The sequence below is a fragment of the Tachyglossus aculeatus genome, chromosome X1 (assembly GCF_015852505.1).
Source record: "Tachyglossus aculeatus isolate mTacAcu1 chromosome X1, mTacAcu1.pri, whole genome shotgun sequence".
Taxonomy (NCBI): domain Eukaryota; kingdom Metazoa; phylum Chordata; class Mammalia; order Monotremata; family Tachyglossidae; genus Tachyglossus; species Tachyglossus aculeatus.
The window spans coordinates 86,605,380-86,632,810 of record NC_052101.1 but is presented as its reverse complement, the minus strand read 5'-3'; the positions used below and the strand labels follow the sequence as shown (position 1 = coordinate 86,632,810).

Here is a 27,431-nt window from a genome sequence, read left to right as displayed (position 1 = left end):
CTAATGCCTCCATCTCTTCACCTTTCTGCTTTTTTCTAGTTTTGCTAAACAGTTCCTATAGTGACACATTCCATGTCCTCTCAGGCGCCACTCTCTTCTGTGTGTCCCTTCCAGCGAGAGGCTGGAAGAGACAAAGGTCTCTTTCACAGACTTCAATTCTGGACAGGAGTCCATCCCCCATTTTCTGTTCAGACTGGCGGGCCTTGGGGTGTGTGGGACACCTTTGTCTAATGGGCCATGTTGGCCAGTCAGCCACAGCTAGATATTGGGAAATGCCAGCTACTCATCCTTCCACCCCTGCCTGCCTGGACCTCATCATAAAGTCCCTTTTCTTGGGTAAATCTGTTTTCCCCTTTCCCAGAAGCCTCTCAATACTGTTCTTGTGCCCCGTTCTCCGGGATGTTCACACTTCCCAAACCTGCCTCCTTTCAACTTCATCATATGTTATGGTTGGTTTGCCTTTTCCTAAACTCCTTTGATAAGGAGTGGAACAATGTACCTGTAAGAAGCATTGAAGGATTTCTTCGATCAATAACCCACCTACAGTAGTGGTTTCAACACAAACTTGTACTTCCCAAGCGCTTAGTACAGTGCTCTGCACACAGTAAGCACTCATTAGATGCAATTGAATGAATGAATGAAAATATGAAACAACAATAAACATGTATGTTGGTTTAGGAAGGTCAGTGGTGGTTTATAAAATATTTTAAACCTGCCTGGAATATTCATACATATTTATATACAATGTATATATATGTGTGTGTGTGTGTGTGTGTGTGTGTGTGTGTGTATGCATGTATATATACACATGGGGTACTTTTCACTCTTCCTCTGTCTTTGTCTCATGTCTCACTCTCTCTCTTTCTCTATCTCTCTCTTATACATATCCTCACTCACTTTTGTCTGATTTACAGATACTGTAGCTTCTAAGCAGCGTGACTAAGTGTACTTCACAAGTGCTTAGTACAGTGCTCTGCACACAGTAAGCGCTCAATAAATATGATTGAATGAATGAATGAAAAAGCCCGGGCTTGGGAGTCAGAGGTCATGGGTTCTAATCCCGGCTCCGCCACTTGTCAGCTGTGTGACTTTGGACAAGTCACTTAACTTCTCTGTGCCTCAGTTCCCTCATCTGTCAAATGGGGATTAAGACTGTGAGCCCCACGTGGGACAACCTGATCACCTTGTATCCCCGCCAGCGCTTAGAACCATGCTTCGCACATAGTAAGCGCTTAACAAATACCATCATCATCAAAGAACACAGGCACTCAAGTGATGCAACCAGCTTATTTCGGTGACTGTGTCATAGAGTTCTGCATGGGCTGGTGTTTTGGGACCCAACCCAGATTGGTCTGAGCCCTGGCCAAACCCAACAGTCACTGAATCCCGAAAAAGGACCGCTCTGCCTGCACCAAGGCCAACTTGCCAAGGCGCCATGGCCCCCTTTCAATGCTGCACAGGGCTTTGTTTCCACGTGCAGCCCATGGTCCTGCTTCACTCCAGCAGGAGCGGCATGATGAAACCAAAAAAAAAAGAAGAAATTGAAAAGGGAATCACACCCCTTGCCCTTCCCTCACTGCTTATCCTGGCAGCAGGGCAGGTGGCAGAAGGAGGGAGTATCTGAGCCTACCTGAACCCAACCGGATTTTGGTCTGGGTTAGCCCAACCTGGCCCCAAAGGCTCAGGTCCCATGGGCCCTGCCCACGTGAGGCTCAACTGCCCAGTGGGGAACATTGCCAATCACATCCCCCTTTCTACTTCTGGGGACGGAAAGGATAACCCTTGTCTTAACGTGTTTGTCCCTTGGAGGTTGAACAAACTGTCTAGAGCCTTCTTACCCCTCCCCTAGAACTGGAGGAATTTCATCATGAGGTGTTAACCGCCCGAGTGCCTGACTCTCTATTGTAGTTAGGCATCCAAAGAGAAAAGCAGGATCTGTAGCGGGTGTTTCATTCCACACCTCTTGCTCTATTGCCACCCATCTGGGGGAGAAGGGCACTCCTGCCACATGGGAGTCAGTTATAGGCAGTTGCCTTCTGGAGGACCTTCTCCTCATCCTGCCTGAGGAGCCGTGCCACATGTGCAGTTCATGGAGATTTGGTTTGTACATTGTGGCTTGTGGCTCTTGCGACTTTGATAAGGGATGGAGTCAGCCCCAAAATGCTATTCGGACAGTAGGCGCTTAGCCCTCTGTGTCCCGGTTGGAGTGGTTTTCATCGTACTCTGGCCTTCTTGTTTTCTACTCCCTGTAGGAGACAGTACCATTCGATGTGAACAACTGGATCTGCTTCAGGATTGGCTGGCTGATTTTCGAAAATCTACCTCCTCCTCCAGCACAGCCAATCCAGAGGAGCTGGTGGCGTTTGATGTGATCTGTGGAGATCTCAACTTTGACAACTGCTCCTCTGGTGAGACATCTTTCTTTCCCCTCTTCTTTACGATGCAAAATCCAAACTATGAACCTATGGTGCCCCCAGAACTTGAGAAAATGGACTTGAAGTTCAGCCTTTAGACGTCAAGAAGGACATCCTGGTGACTGGAAACTGGAATGGGTTACTGAGTGAAGTCTTGAACTCCCCTTCCCCAGAACTCTTTAAGACTGAGGCAGGGGCATCCATGTGCCCGGAATGTTAGGTGACATCTCCCTATGGGAGAAGGAGGGCCAGATGACTTTAAAAGGCTTTCCATCTTGAGAATGGGGAATTTTGTGATTCTCCAAAGAAAAAAAGTCAGCCAGAAGTCAGTCCTTTTCTAGATTAGCCCTCTGAAAGTTTCAAATTGAAAGACAGGAAGCTAACCTTCTGTTCAGCATGATTTGGAATGATCACCTTGCTGAGATCCCAAGTTGCCTGATGAAAGCTTAACACATTCCTGGCTGTCTGTCTTGCCTATAGCCTCTGGATGATAAGCTCCCTTAGCATGTGTGTCACTAATTTTTACACTGGAGAGGGTCAATACCTCAATCGACTGATTTATTGGGCACCTGCTGCATGAAAGCCTGAAGGAGTTCCTGGGGGGGGCCTCACAAGAAAGTAAGAAAACTAACACTTGCTCTGTGTGCTAATAACCAAGAAAATTTGATCCAGACTTGTGCCAGATGTTAAAACAGCACCAAATGAAATCTCAGTTGATGTGGAGCAGCATGGCCTAGTAGAAAGAGCATGGGCCTTGGAGTCTGAGGCCCTGGGTTCTAATTCTGGCTCTACCACTTACCTGCTGTGTGACCTTGTGCAAGTTACTCAAGTTCTCTGGGTCTCAGTCTCCTCATCTGCAAAATGGGGATTCAATACCTGTGCTCTCTCCTATTTAGAATGTGAGCCCCATGTGGGACCTGATTACCTTGTATTTACCCCAGCACTTAGTACAGTGTTTGGCACATAGTAAGTGCTTAACAAATACAATTGTTATTATTGTTGTTATTATTATTATAATTGACAGCAGATGACACCAAGGAATCAAACATTGCCTGTGATGTTTAACAAATTCACCACCTATCAGAGATGGATATAAGACTCAGAAGAGAGCCACAGCTTTGGCAATCTCTAGAGAAGGAGGAGGAGGAGAATTTCTTCCTCTGAGCTCAATTGGTGAAGATTTAAGCCTTACTGAAAGGGCGGGATCTTGTTGCCTCCAAGAAAACAAATAGACAAACACAAATGGGGAAGTGGAAAGCATAAATAAAACCTGTAAAAGTATTCATCAAAATGCAAATGACAGAAGATATATGAAGATACATATCTTCATGTATACATGTATAAATGTGTGTATATGTATATCTGTGCATATAAACAATGTATATATATTTAAATATATATATATATTTAAAATCAGTTTTGAAATAATAGTTCCTAGAGTTATTTCTGTGATTGGAACCAGGTAATTTAGGAAGGCTTTTTGCAGGAGGTAGTTTTTTAGTAGAGCTTTGAAGAGGGAAAAGAAATTGGTTTGGTTAGGAAAGAGAAGCATTCCAGATTGGACAGAATAACATGGAGGCAGCACAGACCTGTCCTAATCGTAAGATTTTTCTCCCCTTGAGCCTCAGCTATTTATGTCCTGGCTCAGAGGTAGAATCCTCCTCTTAAAAGAGAGAGCCACAATTGTGTCTCTTTCCCAAGCCTTGCAACCATTCCTGTTACATGATGAATTTATTACACATCACAGGTGGTGTTTCATTTGATTAATCAACCAATCAATGGTGTTTATTGAGCACTTACTGCATGCAGAGCACTGTACTTAGCACTTGGGAGAGTACAATACAGTAGAACTGGTATGTCACTACCCACATCGAGCTTACAGTTCAGAAGGGGCTGCAGACATTAATATAAATTAAAAATGTATGGATATGTACATAAATTTATATATCTGTACCTTCCTGTTTGGTGTGGAGGCCCTTATATTGGAAAGGAAATGGTCAAGCTACTCCTGTTTTAACTATCAGCACAGGTCTAGATCACGCCTTCTTAGGGGGCATCAAGAGGTAGCCACCACATCCCAAATTTGCTATCTCTCCAGTGGCTCCTACGCTTCAGCTACCTGGGGCTTTAATACGGTGGGGACGTGTTGGGGCGGGGGAGGAGAGTACGTTTAGTCATAATGGGGGCAAGTGAGATTGAAGCATAAAGCACCCCTTTTGAAGGAGCTATGATTTTGTGATGGTGAGAGTTGGAGGTTCAGCTGGGATAAAACCCCTGGATAGAGATTACATTTCTTGGTCTTTTAGTGGGTGGCAGAGCTGATTTTAAGAGATAGTAGCAAGCAGGGAAGTCCAATGACTCCAAGAGATTGTGAGGAGGTGAATAGCTAGCCAAGGGGCTGAATGGGTTGCATATGTGAACGTTGGTATTTTACTCCCTTTGCCATACTCCAGTTGCACCAAGATTAACACAGTGGGTGGGCAATAAAGGTGATTGAATAAATTCTGACTATTTCCCAGCATGTCCCCTACCAAGATAGAAGCAGCCTAAAGAGCAGGTGCAGCTTGGCTTTCAGAGAAGCAGAATCTGTTTTTTTAAAAAAATCCTCTAGATTCTGTTGTTTTGATACTCCGGTAAATCATGTCATTTAGCACTGTCCTCTGTCCCTTGAGTGCTATTTAAGGGTCTGTGATGGGAACTTAAGTTGTTCAGAGTACTTCCAGAAAAAAATGGATCTAGTAACAAGGAATTCAGAGGGTTTCTTCTGGTTTTCTGTCGGCATTACAATTTGGGCTAGGACTTTCAGCATTAGGCAGTTGTGTTATTTTTTAATGGGCTACGGTTTGAATGCCGAAGGGGTGAATACGATCAATAAATCAATCAATAAATACGATTGATTGATATTAAATGTTACTTCAGGTTAAAATCACTAATTAATTAATGATACATGTTAAGTGCTTACTATGTGCCACTGATCTGAGTGCTAGTGTAGATACAATTTAATGATGTTGGACACAGTCCCTGTCCCACATGGGCTCACAGTCAAACTAGGAAGGAGTAGGACCTAATCCCCATTTTACAGATGGTGTAACTGAGGCACAGAGAAGCTAAGTAACTTGCCCAAGGTCACGGAGCAGGCACGTGGCAGCGCTGGGACCAAAACCCAGGTCCTCTGACTCCCAGGCCCATGCTCTCTCCACTAGGCCACATTGCTTCTCATGGTCTAGAAATAAGAAGTTGTTTGGAAGTTCCACAAAGGCAATGATCTGTGTCATCCCTTTCTTTTGGAGTGCTCCAAAGCTTAGTACAGTGGGAGTTCTGAAAATATTGTTGGCAGACTGTTCATTGCAACAATAACTGTAAGATGTTAAGTTCCCAGGATTCAGAAACAGTTGCCCCTCTTATCAGACAGGATTCTCTTTTATAGGCATTTTCTGAGCATCTTTTTTGGAGTTCACCAAGAAAGAATCATCTGTGAGATTGTGGGGAGAGAATGTTTCTTGTGGACATTAGAAAAATGATCTAGTTAATTTCTTTAGAGCAGCGATGACCAGTGTAGAAAAATGATGAAATCACTGGAACCACTGTTCTTGTTGAACTGGTGGAAAGTGCAGTGTTGGATTGCTCACCTACACTTTTCTCCCAGGTGTGCCACTTTTGGAAGGAATTGTGTTTTCCCGTCATGATGCAAGAAATGCATCAGTTGGCAATCAACACTATCATGGGACAACCTGATGACCTTGTATCTACCGCAGCACTTAGAACAGTGCTTGGCACATAGCGTTTAACAAATACCAAAAAAAAAACCACCCACTAGATTGAACGGGTACTAGAGCTGTGGAGATTTGCAAAGTAAGGACAAACCACAATTGCTTACCTCAAAAGAGATTACAGTTTAATGGTGGAGACAGAACAAACACATACATGCCAACATTCCCTGACCTAAACATATGAAGACAAAAAGGGCAAGTGTCAGACACATGGATGTAAAAATACAACAAACAACGGGAACATGGAAGTATAATCACAGAGGTAGACATAAGTGCTGAAGGAGGGTGGGGGATAGCTGGAATAATTGGCAAGACCATGCACCATGCAGTTAATCTGGGAAGTCTTCATTTTAGGAGAGTTTAGGAGGAGGAGAGTGATATGGCCTGGAAAAGAGGAGTGAGGAGAGCATTCCATGTTGGGAAAATGGTATATGCACTGGCCTAGGAGCATTGATGATAAGCTGGTTTACCTGGCTGGAGCAGCAAGTCTGAGAAAGCCTATAATGGGAGATGAGGGTGGTTAGGTAAGTAGGTTCTAAGAGTTGGAAGGTGGACAACAGCACTTGGTGAATTACCTGGAAATCTGGAATTTTGAACTGATGCAATGGTAACTGGGAACCAGACATTTGAGAAGGAGAGCGACCTAGTTATAGTGACACTTGATGGAGATGATTCTAGCTGCCGGGTGTAGGATAGCAGGGAAAGGCTGAGGTACAGACCCCAGCCAAGAGCCTGTTGTAATAATACAGCCATAGGTTGCAGGGGGCACTGAAGAGGAAAGGGTGGATCCGTGTAATATCCCTGAGGAAGAATGGGTAGGATTGATGTGGGTTAGAATGTGGAGAAGGGAACAAATGTGTAAGGACTCAAATATGACTTTAAGCTTGCACACGTGGAAACCTGTGGACTCTGGGGAAGTTGGAAAAAGTAAAGGTTTGAGACTGAGAGCTCCATTTTTGATATTAAAACAGTTTATGCTGGTGGTAGTCATCCAATCAAACAGTGGCATTTATTGAGCACTTACTGTGTGCAGAGCATCATACTGAGCACTTGGAAGAGGACAATATAATCAATCATTGGTATTTATTGAGTGCTACTATATGCACAGCACTGTATAACAGAGTTGGTAGACATGTTCCCTGTCCACAAAGAGCATACAGTCAAGAAGGAATTTTGATTTTGATCCCAGTCGAAATGTCTTGGAAATAGACTAGAAATACAGGGTTGGGACAGAAAGATCTGGGATTCTTCCCAATGCAGGTGGTAGTATCAATTAGTACAAATGGTTTGAAGAGTGTCTTGTGAACTCCTTATTAAGAGGGGCCCCTCCTTGGTGGAGCTAGAGCCCGCTATAAGGGCCGCAATGACTTGGACTTTCTGAGATGGGGTTGTTGGGTTTTTTCAGCATTTTTTGTGCATGGCCATCTTGTCAAAATGCTGTTCATTTCACAAGGAAATGAATATAGACCAAATAACTTTGCAGGATTCATCCCAGCTCTGTGATTTGGTGATTCTAATCTAAAGCAAGCAGATGTGCCACATTACGTGGGACAGTCACATATTTTGGGGTCTCATCCCATCACCTGAAAGCTTCCACCAAGACCCAGTAGAGCCCCGCTTTTGGCTGGGGGTCACGGGAGGAGATCTTACAGCCACAGTGGTGGAGATGGCACAGCAGCGGCAGCGGGGAAGTGGAGGAAGAGGCTGCCGCAGCCAATGCCACCACTGCGACCGGAATGGCCACTTTGCAGCTATTCCCTGAAGGTTTCTGGCGCGGCCGCCCTCACGTGGTTCCATGCCAGAAACTTCCAGGACACAGAGTCGGCAGTGGCGGTGGCAGTGGACATCTGGCTGGCCTGGCTCAGGCAGCTGTGGTGAGCAGTCCACTGCAGGGGCCTGGGTGGCGGTGGCAAAGGAGGCAGAAAGGTGAGTAGTGTGGGTGAGTGGATGTCTGTGGGTGGATGGATGTGTAACTGTTTGTGTGTCTGTCGCCCCTGTTTCCCTCTTTCTGTACTTCCCCTTTCTATGTTTTTTCTGTTTTCTATGTTTTTTCCTTCTGTTTCTCTCCCCTTTCTCTTTCTTTTCCTTTCTCTCTCTGTCTCTTTTTCTCCCTCTCCCTCTTTGGCTCTCCTTCTTTCTGTCGTTCCAGACTTTTCAGCTCCTAGAGGCCCTGTCCCCTGTGCCTCTTTGAGCATGAGCCCCTTATTCTAACACTAACTATGATATTGCTGCCCAGCTCGAAGGGGGAGTTCCTCCCCCCAACCAGAGCACCACAAAGTCCCAGGATTTTTCCCTGTATTGGACTCTTTTCCATTTCTGAAATGAGGCTGTAGAGAAAATGCAACTCCAGAGAGAGGCAAAAAAACTGTCATATTATTCTTAGGCTCATTTCCTAGGGAAAGAAGGCTTGGGAACCAACATGTCTATAATGCTCCATTACTCTGTCATCACATTCATCCTCTCAAACCCCCGGAGAGACATGGAGAGGGCAGATACTGTCATCCCTGGGCACAGATAAATAAACAATAGTGGTATTTATTGGGCTTTGGCTAGATGGAGAAGCAGCGTGGCCTAGTGGAAAGAACACAGGCCTTGGAGTCCCGGCTCTGCCAATGGCTTGCTCTCTGACCTTGGGCAAGTCACTTGACTGCTCTGTGCCTCAGTTTCTTCAACTGTAAAATGGGGATTTGACACCAGTTTCACCTCCCACTTAGACTGTGAGCCCCCTGTGGGGCAGGGACTGTGTCTGACCTAATCAATCTGTTCCTACACCAGTGCTTAGAACAGTGCTTAACACATAGCAAGCGCTTAACAAAAACCCTAAAAATGGTGGGTGAAGCACTGTGCTGAGCAATGCAGTAGATACAAGTTACTTAGATGGCACCCAGCCCCTATCCACCACGGGGCTCACAGCCTAATAGTGTATGAAAGATAAAGCACAGAGAAGGGAAGAGACTTGATCAAGATCACAAAATTTGTCGGTGGGAGAGGGACAAAACCCATCTGCTCAGTTTCAGAGTAGCATTCCACAGGGTGACCTGAGATTTGGGGGGCCCCTGTGCGGGTTTCTGGGTTATTTCAATGTCATTTATAAACACAGAGAAGCAGAAAGTTGGCTTTGAAACTGTTGTAAACCACTTTGAACATTTTAAACTTGTTTGCTATCTTGAATCTCACATTCACTTAGTTTCCATTATGCCTCCAAATGGGGCCTTTTATCATGGGCCACCTGTACTTGTTAGTCTTTGCTACCTCGCAGAGGAGGAAAGCTAGGAAACCGCTCAAAACCCAATTAATAAATGTCTGGGACCATTTGGGGAGCAATTAATGTACATTGGAGTTTCCAAACACTCTGGGAACAAGGTTCCTGCAGTACAGCCACTGTGCTCAGACCCAGCAGGCAAGGAAGGGAAGGACGTGCCTTCCACAAAGGCTGCTCCAGAAAGCCCACCGAAGTGCCAGGAAAGGAGGTGGAGAGGAGCTCTTTAAAACTTCGTGTTTCCTCATGTGGCTCAGGAGCAGGCTTTCTGTGACTGACTCTCTGTTCTTCTCTGTTTAGATGATAAATTGGAGCAACAGCACTCCATATTTACCCACTACAAGGACCCATGCCGTGTCGGTCCGGGGGAGGAAAAACCATGGGCAATCGGTAAGGCTTTGACCCTTGATTCGGGTTAGTATACTGTCTTGCATGGCGGCTGCAGGGCCAAGATGCCACCTTCGGGTGATATGGAGAACTGCTATGGGAGGCGACCCAGGCAACTGGATTGGGTTACTGTGATCATTTGTGGGTGAGAGTGCATACTTGGATATATCTAATGGGGGAACATCTATGGAAACTAACAGATCACTAATAAGATGCAAATGTATGCAAGGTAAAATCACTTATGCACATGGGTGTGATGGTGGGTGTGTGGAGCGTGGGAGTGTGGGTCGGGGGGAGCCAATTTATAGTTTTGCAAGGAAGAATTTTCTGATTTGTAACCAGGGTCCTCCTGGACTGATTATTAAGGAGCATTATTAACCCTGTGCTCCTGGAATCCCAAGATGGCTTTAGAGCAAAGCAGGACACAGTGGATATGATATTTGCTGCATGTCAGAAAAGGAAAGAAACAATACCAAGACTCTCTCCACAGTGTTCCTGGACCAGTTCAAAAGCATTTGACACCATAAATACACCGGGGCTCTGGCAGTGACTGAAAAAGATTGGCAGGTCTGAAAAGTTGATGAAGCTCCTCGGACTACTCCACCATGATTTGGCTGGCTGTGTCTGAGTTGAAAGGTTTTTGTCTAATGCTTTCCCTAGCACTAACAAGGAAACAGGGCTGTGTATAAATTCAGTCCTGTTCACCCTATTTGACAAAGCTACGGTTGAAGATGTAACAAGGAACTTTGTGCTCTTGTCTGGAAAACATTTGACTCAGCAGAATGGAAGCATCATTCAAATTTCTGGAATCGTACAGGAGTCCTAAATGTTGATGCCTGTGCTCTAAAAGCACACACACAAGAAGACATGCAGATGATTATGAACTGTTTCACCACATCAGCAAAATACTGTGATAATTAGCCTGAAAAAGATCAAGGTTATGTACCAACTTGCACCCTATGTGCAGCCAAGTATCTCCATGATAATGGTGATGATGGGGTAGTAATTAAGCTCTTACTATGTGCTAAGCCCTGTGCCAAGGCCCTGGGGTAGATATGAGATTATCAGATCAGACACAGTCCCTGACCCACCAGGGCTCACAGTCTTAGCAGGAGGGAAAGCAAGAATTTTATCCCCATTTTACAGAGGATGAAATTGAGGCCTAGGAAGGTTAAACAACTGGCCCAACATCATCCAGTGGACAAATGGAGGCAGCATGGCCTAGTGGAAAGAGCATGGGCCTGGGAGTCAGAAGTCCTGGGTTCTAATCCTGGGAGTCAGAGGTCCTGGGTGTGTGACCTTGAGCAAGTCACTTAACTTCTCTGGGACTCAATTCCCTCACCTGTAAAATGGGGATTAAGAGTGTGAGTCCCCGTAGGACAGGGACTATGTCCAACCCGATTATCTAGTACCTACCTCAGAGCTTAGAACAGTGCTTGGCACATAGTAAGCACTTAACAAGTACTATTATTATTATCATTATTATTGTTATTATGTGGCAAAGCCGGGACTAGAATGTGGGTCATCTGACTCCCAGTCCTATGCTCTTTCCACTAGGCCACAATGGCCCAGAGCTGAATGCCGTTGCTGAGTTCTGCTACCTAAGCAGCACACAGTCCAATGAAGCAAGGGTAGAAAAATGAAATCCAAAGGCTAGTGTCTCCTTTGGAAAACTGCTAGATAGAAAGTGGCAACAACATGGCTACAAAATTCAGACCATAAGTCTGTAGTGTCTAACCTTCTTTATGTATGTGCGACCAGGACCTACCTCTGTCTCCATACTTGACTCCTAGAGCAAGTCCATCAATGCCATCTACATTCCATAGTTAACATCAAATAGAAAGGGTCCAGGCTGTTCAGCTAGTGGATGGGGTGATGTAGGAAGGGGAAAGGTGAGTGGGTAAGAGGGTAGTGGACCAGGGCCACCATTATTATTGAACCCGAAAGGAGCGTGGGATGGCACCTGGTGGAGGAGTTGGAGAAAAGGATACCTTGTGGGGGTGGGCTCAAGGGGCCCAGCTTCAGCCAAGTCTCAAGATGCTATCACAGCCCTGAAGTCCATAGCAGTGGGTTTAGGGCTAGTTGCCCTTCCTGGGAGTACTGAAAGTCTGCAATCGCCCACCCTGTCTTTTCAGTCCTATTTCCCATTCCGTCTTGGGATCCTAAGCAACTGGCAACTTTAATCAAATGGCAAGACAGATCAGTAACCACAAAGCCCTGAACATAGTCATTCTCCAGCAGCCAATCAATCAATCAATCGATCAGTGTTATTAAACTGTAAGCTTGTTGTGGGCAGGGAATGTGTTTGTTATATTGTTATATTGTACTCTCCTAAGTGCTTAGTTCAGTGCTCTGAACAGAGTAAGTGCTCAATAAATACAATTGATTGATGTTGCATAGCAGGGGGGACTTGGAAGACAGATCACACTGGTGTACAGAATTAGAAATGGTGAGAGGTCCCTTAGAACAGAAGCTTTGGGAGGCTCACCATACATAGGAGAAGTGGAAATGGCACCAGGCACGTGAGTAAATGCAACAGTGCCACAAAGGGGAAGAGATTATTGAGTAAGTATTGATCTTACCAGCCTACCTTCATGAAACTCTTTCCATCTTCCAGCCTGAAGCCATCAGCACATGTTACTATGTCCATATATCCTCAACAGTTTCTGCTCCTTTCCTGCTCCTGACAACTTACAAAAAAAAAGCAAGGTTCATTTCTTTAATTAGTAGCCTCAACCGCGTGGTCAGAGAAGAAGAGAGAGATGGACAAGTGCTCATCACTAGAACTGGGCCAGAAAACTGGCCATGTTCACTTTCCCTCCTGGAATATCGTATAGTCTGGATATAGTCCACGGGCTGTCTGTTCCTTATTCACCCAGCCTACAGGGTTGCAGTCAGTGGCCAGGGTGCAAATGTGCAGAGTTTCATGCACCTGTGGTTTTAAAAAAAAGTTTGTCTTTGGTCTCCCAGTGCAATTTACACTCCTCTTCTGTGTTAAAGAGACTGACTCAATGTGGGTTGTAATCCCCTATGTTCTCAGGTACCTTGTTAGACCCAGAAGGACTCTACGATGAAGAAGTGTGCACCCCAGACAACCTGCAAAAGTAAGCCACCTGACTCTGTCTCTTGCTTTTCCCATCCAACACATTGTTTTGCCAGTCCCTGGGAAGCTGAAATTTGTCCTGGCCCACTAGGAGATATCAGTCGCTTATTTTGGGAGGATTGTTTTATAACTTCAAGCATTCACATCTCATGGGGACATTCTGAAGGCATGAGAAAATTTCTCTTCGATTTGCTTTGGACCTGCACAGGGCCAAATTAAGTTCCACTGACACCATTCATTCATTCATTCAATCGTATTTATTGAGCACTTACTGTGTGCAGAGCACTGTACTAAGTGCTTGGGAAGTATGTTGTTGGCAACATATAGAGATGGTCCCTATCCAACAGCAGGCTCACAGTCTAGAAGGGGGAGACAAACAAAACAAAACATAAACCAAATAAAATAAATACCAGTCACACCCCTGTGTATAGCCTGGAAACCTCTTCAAACTTGAAAACAGCGACCACAGTTGAGAACTTCTGCTGCAGGGGAAAGGACGGGCCTAAAATCCAAAAGAGGGATGTAACTGAAAGTATCTCTACATCGATGACCAATTAGACGAACAGAGAGTGAGTGGGAGGGTTGGGAATTGGAGGAAGCAGGATCTAGGAAATCAGAACAAACTTGAAGTTGAACCCCAGCCCTTAGGAGTCTTGCTAACGGCTCAAATGTGTATGTATCGGCTACATCTGGAAAAACACAATGGAAAGCAGAAGGCAGTTACCCGTGTGGAGAGGGCTCCCAAGATCCTTAGTGAAAGCCAAATCTATTTAATTCCAACTAACTGAAGTCAAATGAAAAATCCCTCAACACCATGGGCCAAATCAGTTCTGAGCCCAAGCCAGCGAGTCAGCATTTGTTGCGGCCAACTTCCTACCATTCTTCCTAGTAAAACTGAACAAATTTAGCACTGTCTGCTTGGGCAATAACTGGTGCCCGACAGACCTGCATCCTTCAGATAAGCTCAGTGCATCTTCCTAGTTTGGAAAGTCTCCAATACGGGGATTTGGGAACTGTGCCTGCACAGAGCCCTCTCTTGGGTCCTCATTTTTCGGCCACAATTTAGGATGCAAATTTGCATCACAAACCAAGGAGAGTATGGCATAAAAAATCTCAGCAGACCAGGACTGAGGCTTGTTCCAAAGGAGGTTGACGCCGCTTTGCAAAGGCACCAAACCCTTTGGCTTTCCTAGCAGGAATTTTATCCCTTTACTGGGTGCAAGTGGTCCCGTGATATTTCTTCTCACTAAAGAGGGTGGGTCTTCATGATTCCTGCCACAGTTAGTCATGTGGCCTGCAGGCGAAAAGGCAGTCAATCAATCAATCAATCAATCGTATTTATTGAGCGCTTACTATGTGCAGAGCACTGTACTAAGCGCTTGGGAAGTACAAATTGGCATCACATAGAGACAGTCCCTACCCAACAGTGGGCTCACAGTCTAAAAGGGGGAGACAGAGAACAGAACCAAACATACCAACAAAATAAAATAAGTAGGATAGAAATGTACAAGTAAAATAAATAAATAAATAAATAAATAGAGTAATAAATATGTACAACCATATATACATATATACAGGTGCTGTGGGGAAGGGAAGGAGGTAAGACGGGGGGATGGAGAGGGGGACGAGGGGGAGAGGAAAGAAGGGGCTCAGTCTGGGAAGGCCTCCTGGAGGAGGTGAGCTCTCAGCAGGGCCTTGAAGGGAGGAAGAGAGCTAGCTTGGCGGAGGGGCAGAGGGAGGGCATTCCAGGCCCGGGGGATGACGTGGGCCGGGGGTCGATGGCGGGACAGGCGAGAGCGAGGTACAGTGAGGAGATTAGTGGTGGAGGAGCGGAGGGTGCGGGCTGGGCAGTAGAAGGAGAGAAGGGAGGTGAGGTAGGAGGGGGCAAGGTGATGGAGAGCCTTGAAGCCCAGGGTGAGGAGTTTCTGCTTGATGCGCAGATTGATCGGTAGCCATTGGAGGTTTTTGAGGAGGGGAGTAATATGTCCAGAGCGTTTCTGGACAAAGATAATCCGGGCAGCAGCATGAAGTATGGATTGAAGTGGAGAGAGACACGAGGATGGGAGATCAGAGAGAAGGCTAGTGCAGTAGTCCATACGGGATAGGATGAGAGCTTGAATTAGCAGGGTAGCGGTTTGGATGGAGAGGAAAGGGCGGATCTTGGCAATGTTGCGGAGCTGAGACCGGCAGGTTTTGGTGACGGCTTGGATGTGAGGGGTGAATGAGAGAGCGGAGTCGAGGATGACACCAAGGTTGCGGGCTTGTGAGACGGGAAGGATGGTAGTGCCGTCAACAGAGATGGGAAAGTCAGGGAGAGGACAAGGTTTGGGAGGGAAGACAAGGAGCTCAGTCTTCGACATGTTGAGCTTTAGGTGGTGGGCGGACATCCAGATGGAGATGTCCTGAAGGCAGGAGGAGATGCGAGCCTGGAGGGAGGGGGAGAGAGCAGGGGCAGAGATGTAGATCTGGGTGTCATCAGCGTAGAGATGATAGTTGAAGCCGTGGGAGCGAATGAGGTCACCAAGGGAGTGAGTGTAGATTGAGAACAGAAGGGGACCAAGCACTGAACCTTGGGGAACCCCCACAGTAAGAGGATGGGAGGGGGAGGAGGAGCCTGCAAAAGAGACTGAGAAAGAACGACCGGAGAGATAAGAGGAGAACCAGGAGAGGACGGAGTCTGTGAAGCCAAGGTCAGATAACGTGTTGAGGAGAAGGGGGTGGTCCACAGTGTCAAAGGCAGCTGAGAGGTCGAGGAGGATTAGGACAGAGTATGAGCCGTTGGATTTGGCAAGCAGGAGGTCATTGGTGACCTTTGAGAGTGCAGTTTCCGTGGAATGAAGGGGACGGAAGCCAGACTGGAGGGGGTCGAGGAGAGAGTTGTTGTTGAGGAACAGTCCAAATTAGAACAACAAAGAAAACAATGCCCCTCGTCGTTGTCATTGAGCCTATGATCCGCTCAGTCTGTGTGCCAATGGCATCCAAGAATTGGGGTTTCCAAGAGCCTTGTCCCATAGTGGGGGCACATTCATCAGCCAGTCCGTAGAACAAAAGGAACCCGTTCCCTCAGCAGAGAGGAGATGCTGCTAATAAGCTTCCAGCCATTCATTCTGTTTCTTTAATGGAAATGGAAAATGAGTTTGTAGCTAAAATAGATCCTGATGGAAACCCCTTCAGTAATCATATCTGGTGGAAACATAAAACCACACAGTTATCACTGGGTTTGTTTTGGCCTGGGTTGCGCTGGATAGAACCCAAAGACACCAATCTCCTCCGGTCTATTAATAAAAGAAAATGGGCCCCTAGGTTAAATGCTTCAGACAAGTCGATGGAGATAGCCAAGGAGGCTTGTCTTTCATTAGAAAACCATCAATAATGCTGTTAGTTCCTTTCATAAGCGCTATAAACTGCTCCAGCGAGTTTGGCACCCTGACTGAGCAGCAGACCATCATGTCTCCATCGATTTTAGAGCAGTTGGCTGCCAGCTCCACTGTCCATCATTTGGGACAGGTAAACTAGCTGTCACTGGGCAGAGTTCCCTGAGGCTCTGATGCTGAAGCACCCCCCAATTTTTGCATAAACTGATTTCTCTTGGAGCAATACCTGAGGCTTTCAGCCACCAATTAGATCGGTAGCAAGGTTCACCCGGTTTAATACAAGCTGATCATTTTTAAAGTAGAGACAATTCTATCACCACCAAATTGCTATCTTGAATCTAAGTGAGACTTTTAAATAGGACATCCATCTGAGTGACCAACAGTAGCACCAATTTAGATGGAAATGACATAGAAACAGAGCTGTCTCTCTCTTCAGCTGATTTGAAGCAATTAATTCGATTATAGACTGTCTGAGGCTTCATCCTGTACCCAAAAATCATCTTTTATGAAGTGATGATTAAAAATGACTCTTCACCCTGGCTTATCAGCAACTATCGACTCACTGATGCTGCAATTAATTATGGAAGGCAAATGGCCTGTAATGGATTCCTATTTTGGAAGTTTAATGATGTTCTAAATGTTATTGGGATATTTATCTTTAAAGATTGGTAAAGAGCTACTTGTAGAAACCCGTGTTTTCTCGTTGTCCCATTTTCAAGCCCTTATTTTTAATTTGTCTCTAAATGAACAGATTCCACTGAAGTGCGGTTCCGTGTCGCTTGTCTTTTCTTCTGCCCCAGTGTCTCCAATGTGAATCTATCTGAGCCCTCAAGAGAGCATCAACGGCTCTTTGCAGCTATTGTGTCCTTTAGGGCTTATCACTCCTAATATTTCATGTTTAACTTTTTTTATGGAATTTGATTAGCAAGAAGTGTGAGGTATACTGGACGGGAAGAGGTCTCCTTTCCATGCCTGAAATATGAGAAAATAATTGCCTGCTTTGCAGCCCAGTCTCCTTCAATCGAAAAGAAAATAAGCCAAAATAAAATAGTTGTACCATCAGTTAAAGCCATGGACTTTCACCATGTAATATTGCATAGGATTCTGGTCGCTACATCTTAGGAAGGATATCATGGTCCTGAGAACATAGTGAAGGGTGAATGATCAGGGACATGGACTCAGTTTATAAAATGAGTCTTCCTGTAGTTTTTTTATTCCCATCTGCATGGCATTTTACCACCCAGAAGACCACAGTCCCCCTTCCAGAACATTTATGAAAACATCAAACAAAACCCTAGCACTGATCCCTGGAAGACTCCTCATTTCGTACTTGTCTATCCTGAAAAGTGGCCACGTGTACCTAACTCTTGTTCTCTATCTTTTAACCGGTCTTCTATCCAAGACCAAGCATTCCCTTCATCTATGATTCAGATTTTTTAAAAGCATTTGGGTTGGGAGGGGGGGGTCCTTATCGAAGGCCTTTGGAAAATCTAAATATATCATGTCCACTGGTATCCCTCTATCCATTTACTTATTCATCCCACTGAAGAAACAGTGCTTGGCACATAGTAAGCACTTAACAAATACCATCATCATTATTATTATTAACTAGACATGATTTCCCCTCACAGAGACCATATTGAATTTCCCTTATCAGGTTGTGTTTTCCTAAAGGACTTGTACATCCCAGTTTATACTAATTTACCAGGACTGTAATTGCCAGCATTTCTTCTGGAACTCTTCCTGTAGATGGGCATTACACTGGCAATCTACCATCTTCAGCTCCAGGCCTGTGGTAATTTGTAACAGAAGGTTACACACTATTGTCAGGAGTTCTGACCTTTCCTCATCCAGCTCCTTCAGAACTCTTGGGTGGCTGCCACCCAGCCAGAGTAACTTACATCTAAACATCCTGTATGGTCATCACAATTTGATCCAGTTTCTGTGGCCTGTTTTTACAAAAAAAAGCTTGGACGTAGGAATCTCTCTAACATCTTGCTCAGTAAAGCCAAAGTAAAGAATTTATTAAGCCCCTCAGCTATCTCCTTTTTGTTCCCGAAAGCATCTTTTTCTCTACCATCTTGAAGTGGCCCCACTGCTTCCCTATCTGGTTTCCTGCTCTTGTTATATTTGAAGAATCTTTTGTTACTTGTGTTGACATCCCTTTCAGGGTACACTATAAACTCCTTTTTTACCCTGCCTATTTTCCTGTTCATACCTGCCCTGCCCTTCTTTTGTAGACTTCCCCATTCTCACTCAAATGAGATTTCTACTTTTAAAAAGATGCCTTTAGCATTCTGATGACATCTTCTACCCCACCAGTTAAGCTGTGTGGTTTCTGTTTGGTCACTTGGCTGTAATTTTTCTGTGGTCCCCATTTTAGACTGTGAGCCCACTGTTGGGTAGGGACTGTCTCTATATGTTGCCAATTTGTACTTCCCAAGCGCTTAGTACGGTGCTCTGCACACAGTAAGCGCTCAATAAATACGATTGATGATGATGATGATGATTTTACCTAGGCATCCGAAACTGTGTTTTATAAAGCCTCTATGATTTCAGGAGGTGCGTTACTTGTTTCTTCACCCTTTCTTTTCAACTTTATCCCAACTAGAGTCTGGATTTTTTTTCATAGTTTTCTTTTCTAAAGTAGAATATTCTTGTGTGTTGGGTTTGTTTTTTACTTTTTCCTTCTCCCCTCCCTCATATAAGCTCCCTCATATAAGCTCCCTCATATAATCAAGTTGTGGCTGCTCTTGCAGAATGACTCTCCTACAGACACCTTCTGCATCAGAATTAAATGGAATCAATTACCTCGCCTCATTGATTCTATGACTAGCTATCCCAGAAATCAGTCATTTATCCTAATCGAAAAATTTACCTCCATTTCTCTTCCTGATGAGTTATTCAGCCAAGTTATGTCAGGCCATCTGAAGTTTCCCATTATTGCTGTGTGCCCTAGTTTCACGGTTTCTGCAGTTTTATCCAACACGCCCTGCTCTTTTCCCTCCTCATTCATTCATTCAATGGTATTTATTGAGCGCTTACTTTGTGCCCTCCTGGTCAGCTGGTCTATAGTGTGTGCCTCCTGTGATATTTGTGTTAAGTGTGGGATTCCTATCTGAAGGTTTGCCTTAGGGGCTCCTCTTATTGGGGAAGATTTTTGTGCTACCATCATTGGCCTTCTGGTCACCTTCAGTGCCATCGTCCTGTCCGTGTGTTCATCCTGGTCCTTCATGTAGAGTTTATAAAGGAGAAGGAGGGACAACAGGTATTTAATCCCCATTTTGCAGTTGAGGAAACTGAGGCACAGAGAAGTTAAATGACTTGTCCAAGGTCACACAGCAGGCAATTGGCAGAGCTGGGATTAGAACCCAGATGCTCTGACTCCTAGGCCTGTGCTTTATCCACTGGGCCTCACTGCTTCGAAACCTCGGAGAATCTAGTTACATCCTCACTAGCTGCCAAGTTTCCAATGCATCCATTTTATTTGTTAGGTTTCTAGCATCAGTGTAGAAGCATTCATTCAATATATTTTGCCCATTTTCATGGTTTCCAGTTTCCCTATTTGGTGGGCAGTGTTACCTGCCCTCATCGTTTTACTCAAATACTCAATTTTATTTCCTTTAAAAAAAATATGGTATTTGTGAAGTGCTATGTGTCAAACACCATTCTAAGCACTGGGATAGATAGTTTATAAGGTTGGACACGGTCACATGGCCCAATGGGTCTTCCGGTCTAAATTGGAGGGAGGAGGATTTAATCCCTGTTTTACAGATGAGGTAACTGAGGCACAGAGAAGTTAAAGACTTGCCCAAGGTCACTCAGCAAGCAATTGGCAGAGCTAGGATTAGAATGCAGGTGCTCTGACTCCTAGGCTCATGCTCTTTCTACTAGACCATGCTGATTTCCTTCTATTCCCCCCACGCCCCAAACACTCCAATTATCCTGAGCCACCTCCCTCCTGGAGGTTGAGTTAATCTAAGTCTCATGCCTTTCCAGTCTCACTGGCTTTCCCCTAGTGTGTAATTTAAAAACAGTTCTGCCACCCTCATCGTTTTTAGCGGCAACAGCCTGGTGCCATTTTGTTTTTGTACAAGCTCCCCCTGCCCCGTTAGTTCTTAATGTATTTAAAATCATCATCTCACTCATATATTGAGACTGGATTTCTGCCTACTCTGAAAGGAAACGTCTTTGCACACAACATTTTGAATTTGTACCACAGAAGTTTTGAAAGCAAAAAATATCAATGGCTTCAAGATCAACTCATGTCTGAGAGTTCAATAAATGAGTTTTTTGAAGAAAGTAAGGGAAGGGTATTTGATGACTCAAGATGGGTTAACTAGGTATTGAACCAAAGGCCCCTGCCAACTTATTAGAGGAAAGAGTTTAGGGTGTTAGATGGGCTAATCATAATCACGAGGCAGGATATTCATACTGTTGTCACAAAAGCATTCTTTATAGCCACTGTCAGAGACAGAAGCCCAGGCTGAGTGGATCATCGGTCTAATACAGTATGGCATTATTTATGTTTTTGTGGCCTAACATTTGACTTGGAATCTGAAAGGAGATGGTCCAATCCTAAAGATGTTTCGCTGCTTTGAGAGATGCTGGTGGAGTGTGTCCCAGGAGGAGTAGACAGGGGAACCGAGTGCATTCATTCAATCGTATTTATTGAGTGCTTACTGGGTGCAGAGCACTGTTTTAAGCTCTGGGGTAGATACAAGATTATTGGTTCTCCCACGTGGGGCTCACAGTCTTAATCCCCGTTTTACAGGTGAGGTCATTGAGGCACAGAGAAGTTAAGTGACTTGCCCAAAGTCACCCAGCTGACAAGTGGTGGAGCCAGGATTTGAACCCACAACCTCTGACTCCCAAGCCTGTGCTCTTTCCATTAAGCTACACTGCTTCTCAGGCTGCAAAGACCTCAGTTCCAGTCCAAGCTCCTGCAGCTAACTCACTGCAGTTTGGAAAGTCATTTTATAGCCCCTCACTTTACATGACCCAAATTCCCTACTCATGAAGTAGAGAAAGTAACCACTGCCCCTGTTTCTGGCCTGGGGTTGGTGCAAGGATCAGGGAAGAAATACATATAAAAATCCTCTGAGCTCTTGTATCGTATAATTGTATCGTACTCTCCCAAGCGCTTAGTACAGTGCTAATCGGTAAACACTCGATAAATACCATTGATTGATTGACTGATTGAAAAGCTATCCATCAGGCGAGTAGAGATTATATGGAGTTGGGTCAAATCACTTCATTTCTAGCATGCTGCAATCAAAAAACGAGCAGTTTTTTTCCATGCCAAAGCTTTAAAGATGATTATGAGAGCAAGAGGCAAAATTGGAAATAGCACTAGATGAACAGTAAATAAATCCCCACAACGGGAGCCTGTTTCTGTGTCTGTGGTGTGCTTGGGGCTGAGTCCTGCACCAGCCTTTTCAGCCAATCCCACACATAAATTTCACCTACAGTGGCGATGCTTCGTAATATAAGAATAATACACACACACACAGCCCAGTAGTCATCTTTAAGTGTCTAACTGTCCCATTTCCTGCCTTGGAAATTCATGTGCTTTCACACACTCCAAACTTCATTTTAGTCCCAGTAGCAAAGACTACATCCCCAGAGTTCTCGTTGCAAACAGAGGCTTACTCTGGCCCAGATGAGGCCATCCATCTTTTAACAAGCAATGACGGGTCCCCGGGAGCCTGCTTTAAGCTTCCTCCTGATGCCCAGGTTGGAATCCGTTTCCAAAAGATGGGGCCCTCCTTTGTACTCCCCCTTCTCGTCTACCCAGAGTCGGTGATGCTGCAATTCTTTGCCTGTGAGCCAAGAGTTGGTCTACTGGTAATTTTCTTGTTTGTGTGAACCAGGGTCCTGGAAAGTGACGAAGGGAGAAAAGATTACATCGTGTATCCCACCAGTAAGAACCATGGACCGAATCAGAAGGGGAGAAAGAATTTGGCAAAAGGGAGTGGCAGAAGGATTGATTACATGCTCTACACGGAGGAAGGCCTCTACCTGGAATGGAAAGCAGTGAGTTTCTAAAGAGGAAAATGATTGGGTACTCAGGGTGGGCTGGTGGGAAACAGGTGTCTGTCAGGAGTGGGTGGCTGGGAGGGGAGGGGTTGGCAGGGAAAGACTGACATTGACATGGCTTTGATGAGGTCGGTGATGATGGAACCCAGGCTTATTGGTATCTGGGTGTCCTGCACCCAAGCCCAGGGAACATTTCCATGGGCTAGAAATTAAGGTTGTGATGTTTCTTATTTCTACTCTCTAGATAATGTCAGCTGGAAGCTGGGGGCAGGTTAAAAAATGTTGTGGGTTTGGTAAATTTCTGGTCTTTATCTACAAGGCTCTTGTAACCAGAGATTCACGTTTTGCCCCCCATTTGGCCTCCATGTTATTTCCAAGTCTTTCTTTGGGAGGGCTAAGCAGAGTGCTCTGCACACAGTAAGTGCTTAATAAATGCGATAGAATGAATGAATGCTTCAGACAGATTCCAAATTCAGAATGTAAAATGACAAAATAAGTGGTTGAAAGCAGGCAGCCCACCTTCAGGGAAAATATTGGTGTGAGAAATGGAAGACCTGGTTACTGAATTCACTAACTTTGCTTCATGACTGTGCTTAGACACTTAACCTTGCTGTCCCTCAGTTTTTCCATTTGCAAGAAGGAAATGAGCCATCCTACCTGCCCACAAAGGATTTTAAGTGCTTTGAGATCTCCAAAGGCAGGGTTCTGAGTGCAAATGAAGAATTTCTTTCTGAAGTGGCTGTTAGCATTATTATTTATAATGTCAATCCTGTTTCTGCACACAGTGGGTGCTTAGGAAATATTCTTGAAGGGAGCAATGAATATATTTCTAGGCCCCAGGACAGTCTCTCCTAGATCTGGTCACTCTCCCCTGTAGCCAGCCCAGAGACAGGATAGTTGAAGCCCTCCTTAAATACCACTGGTGGATTGCTCCCTCTACTGAGAGCTGCCTAATCCAAACACTGTTACCCACTGCTGGCTGCTGGTGATTTCTACACACACCCGCTTGGCAAAGCGGCTGACACTGGGCCACCCAGAAACTCCTACCTTGTGATAGGAATAGAAACTTCCCCTTCTGTAACACGGCATTCTGGCTCCAAAGAGCTCAGAGCGCCACTGACTGGCCTTTGCTCCCTGGAGACTTCTCCTGGATCTCCCCTCCAGCTTGTCTCCATGGGAAACTCTCTGCCATTCAAACCCGTATCAGTATTGACAATATTTATTTCCATGGATTAGAGTTACATTCCCCTGTTCTGCCCCAGTTCTAAGTCAGCTGCTGGGTGTCCCCCGTGAGTGGAACACTGTACTGGGCCCTTAGGAGCCTACAGAAGAAACAGAAGGTCTGACCCCTACCCTAGATTGTAAGATCTTTGAAGGCAGGGACCATGTCTTTTACTTTTATCGTACCCTCTCAAACGCCTAATATGGTGGTCCGTACACAGCAGTGTGAATGATGTTGATGATGATGGTATGTGTTAAGCACTTACTATGCGTCAAGCACTGTTCTAAGCGCTGGGGGGGACACAAGGTAATCAGATTGTTCCAAGTGAGGCTCACAATCTTAATCCCCATTTTCCAGATGAGTTAACTGAGGCACAGATAAGTTAAGTGACTTGCCCAAAGTCATACAACTGACAAGTGGCGAAGTTGGTATTAGAACCCATGACCTCTGACTCCCAAGCCCGGGCTCTTTTCACTAAGCTACACTGCTTCTCTGTGTTGGGAATGATGTTGCCCTAGAGGTGCTTACAATCCAATGGGGAAACCAAGCATACGCATATTTTTGAATAAACATAGTTACAGACCTTGAGAACTGTATAAATAGTACACACAAGTGGATGAACAAATCAAAAGCAAGTAAACATATGCGATTGGTTCTGCCCGAACACATGGCTGCACTCTGGCGGCTGGAATGCTGTTAGGGAATTAGGAAACATTCTTCCGGCAGTGAGAGCTGCAGCAGAAGTGGGGCGCAGCAGAGATGGTCTGTGTGTATGTGTGCAGCAGAGGACAAGGGGTGAGTACAGCATTACAGGTTTTCCTTACCAAGGGAGTGATGCGGTGGCTGAGGGGAAGGCGTGGCTAGGTAGGAAGTGTAACGTCAGGCATTCATCATGGTCTCGCCTTTCCGTCACAGTCCCGTGGCCTGTCAGGGGCCTCCAGCTAACGGAATTCCCTCTGTCTCTAGGAGAGGGAGTTTTCCCCACCCCTGCTTTGTCCCCCACAGCAGTCTCTAAAGGCCCTCCTCACTGGCGAGAAGTCTTTCCTACAGGCTAATATGAATCCCTCTTATTGCTTCAGCTGGCATTTATCCCTCTTGCTCTTCCCCTTGGTTTCCATGCTGCAGGAGGTGGAGGAGTTCAGCTTCATTACCCAGTTATCAGGTCTGACAGACCACTTGCCTGTGGCGATGCGCTTGATGGTGTCCCCAGGGGAGGAGGACCCGTGAGACAGCAGAGCCTGAAGACAGCCAGACCCACATCCTTGGGCCACAGAGGACTGTTCAGGTGCCACATACACAAGACTGAAGAAGAGGAGACCTGGCTCTGTAGGAGACCTCCGTCCCCCCTCACACCTCCATCGGCAGCATCATAAATCTCTCCCAAGAGTGCAATGGATCTCCCCCTGGGGGCCATATGTAAGGGGAGGGATTGTGATACTCCAAACTGGAGCCCCTGTTGGAGTTGCCTTTTGTCTCTACAGTCTTCACTGTGGGCTGACGGGAGCCACAAAGATCGGGCGGGGGGGGAGGGAGCCCAGTTCCTTTGACCCAGTGTCATCCTCACGAAATATGTTTTTTTTTCCTACTACTATACAGCACAATTTAGTTTGTAATCCGTCTGTGCGTTAGTGCTGCTTAACGGGTTTGGTATCGTTTCTTTGACTACCTATTTACAACGCTGACTGATGCGTCTGTTTTGGGTTTCTTCGTTTCTTTTAGCCTGCTAATGTCGTTGTGGCTTGTCTGTGCTCACGCATGTGCTCGGACTGCATGCACCCTCTGGAGGTGAAATAGCCATTAAGATAGCTGTGGAGTAAGACTAGAGTAAGAATTCAAAATGTGATGAGAAACGAGCCAAAGAAATCCATTCTGAGGCTGAGCCAATTTTCTATCTGTGCAGTGGGACTTTTAAGACAACAACAATGACACTTCGATCCAATTTCTAGGAAAAATACTGTGTTCCTTTTCAGGGTCCCAAATTCATGGGCCATTAGATTTAGAGAGAAAAGCAGTCCAACTCTGGGCTTGCTCTATACCACATAATGCTTCGCTCTTCTTTGTAATGGGAGATGATTCCCTTTGGCAATATCTGGTGTCCATTTCCAGCCCTTCGGGCCGCCCGGCTAACAGCCTGCCATTGACATTGCCCCCTCGCTCGGTAGGACGGCCCTGAAATCGTTTGTGACAGATGGCTCCTAATAGGGCTAGTTACAGCAGAGAGAAGCTGAGCTGCTGCTTCAGCGCACCCAGTGCGTGGCAAGGACAAAGTCAGAAGGTGGATACCGTTTTCCTCCTGAAAGGAGGAGGAGAGGTGACAGAAGGAGAACTGATACCGGGAGAGGGAGAGGCCTTCTGGATGGGAATAGTAACAAGAACAATCGTACGACTTCTCCGTTGGAGCTTGCTGTTTCATTTTCTTCTGGCCAAATCGATGGCTTCTCTTCTCCCTGCAAGAATGGGCTTAGGCTCTCCCTGACACCAGCCCGCTCTGGTCTCTGAGCCATCGCCCCAGCGAACTCTCCCCAGAGACCATACTGGCAAGAGGCAGGATCCGCCATCTCTGTCCTGCGCATCACTGGGCGATTCAGAGCAAATGGCTTTCCTGCTCTGTGCCTCGGTTTACTCACATGCCTGGTGGGCTGATGGTTCCTACCTCACGAGCCCGGCTGGGGCCGGAGGAGGCGGCCGCAGAGGGTCCCGGCCAGGACAGCCCCACAGGCAGATTGCCCTGCTGTGGATTTCCAGCAGGGAAGCAGCTACTTCCTCAGAGAGAACATTTTCTCCAGAATGAGGCTGCCTGACTTTGAGCAGAGGGGTGACTGCCGATTGGCTCCGGCCTCTATTCAACACCCCTTCCCACCCTTTCACTCCCTGTCGCTCAACTTTTACCTCCTTCCTTCCTACAGGCGGTCGCGGTGCAGCTGGTGAAGGGGGGGGCGAGGCTCGGGCGGGAACCACCCGGCCTGCCCAGCGAGCTTTAATCCTCCAAACCCGCCAGACCATACGCCAGCTTGAGGGCTGTTTTGGCAACACCAAGCTCACAGCCAAAGCCTGTCCCCTGTGGCTGAGACAGGACCTGAGCACAGGCTTGCTGGTGTCCAACACTAGCTCCCGGGGCTGGTGGCCCTCGAACTCCTCTGCGTCGGCCTGCCTGTCTGCACAGGTGGGCCATGGGTGTGTGTGTGTACTCATGCATGGTAGGTGTGAGATGAACATGTGCACGAGCGCGCACACACACACACACACACACACACACACACGCAGGGAGCTCTGCAGGCAAATGACTTTACCAGCTGCTTGCCTTTCCGGGGGTCTCAGCAAAATCCATCCTTAACACATCACCCCCCAACCCTGCTTTCTCTCTTGCTCAGGCTCTGCGCCGTTTGTCCGTTTCAGGCTGCTCAGCACGCAACGCCTAGAGGCGTGATTGGGGCTGAGCAGATTAACCCCGAGGGGCAGGATTGCCCATCTTTGTCCTACACGTGCAGATCAGGCTGAGACCCCATTCCCAGAGCAGCTGGAGCCTGGGGGCCAAGGCCCTGCTCCCATGCTGACACCTGCTCCGTGGGGGACTCACTGCCAGTCGGGCTTGTGACCTCTGCCCTCAAGCTGTCTCCATCCAAATGATTTCCAGTTGAAACTGGGGACTCGCAGTCTCTGAAAGAAACAGTTGGGCCCATTCCTCTGCCCTGGAGACAGGTGGGGATGGGATGTTCCCAATTTTGAGGCCCGTCGTTTCATTGATTTAGACTCTCTTGGGGATTTTTGGTGATCACTCCGGATAAAGTGATTGTTCTTCACCCACAGCACCCCAAGCCCTTACTCACGACTGTCTTACAACCCCAACACAACCCATGGCCAGG

General features: G+C 46.2%; 1 protein-coding gene across 3 annotated transcripts in view; it reads left to right on the top strand.

Moving 5' to 3' along the window:
- SMPD3 (sphingomyelin phosphodiesterase 3) overlaps positions 1 to 27,431 on the top strand; it is a 170,288-nt gene extending 142,857 nt beyond the window's left edge. For 2 of the 3 annotated variants that reach the window (XM_038772343.1, XM_038772345.1), the window contains exons 4-8: positions 2,253 to 2,408; positions 9,744 to 9,833; positions 12,871 to 12,934; positions 22,181 to 22,343; positions 24,694 to 27,431. In XM_038772343.1, coding sequence (XP_038628271.1) covers positions 2,253 to 2,408; positions 9,744 to 9,833; positions 12,871 to 12,934; positions 22,181 to 22,343; positions 24,694 to 24,795 — 575 coding nt within the window. In that variant the 3' untranslated portion in view covers positions 24,796 to 27,431. The remainder of the gene's footprint in view (positions 1 to 2,252; positions 2,409 to 9,743; positions 9,834 to 12,870; positions 12,935 to 22,180; positions 22,344 to 24,693) is intronic. The other variant, XM_038772346.1, reaches the window with a different exon arrangement.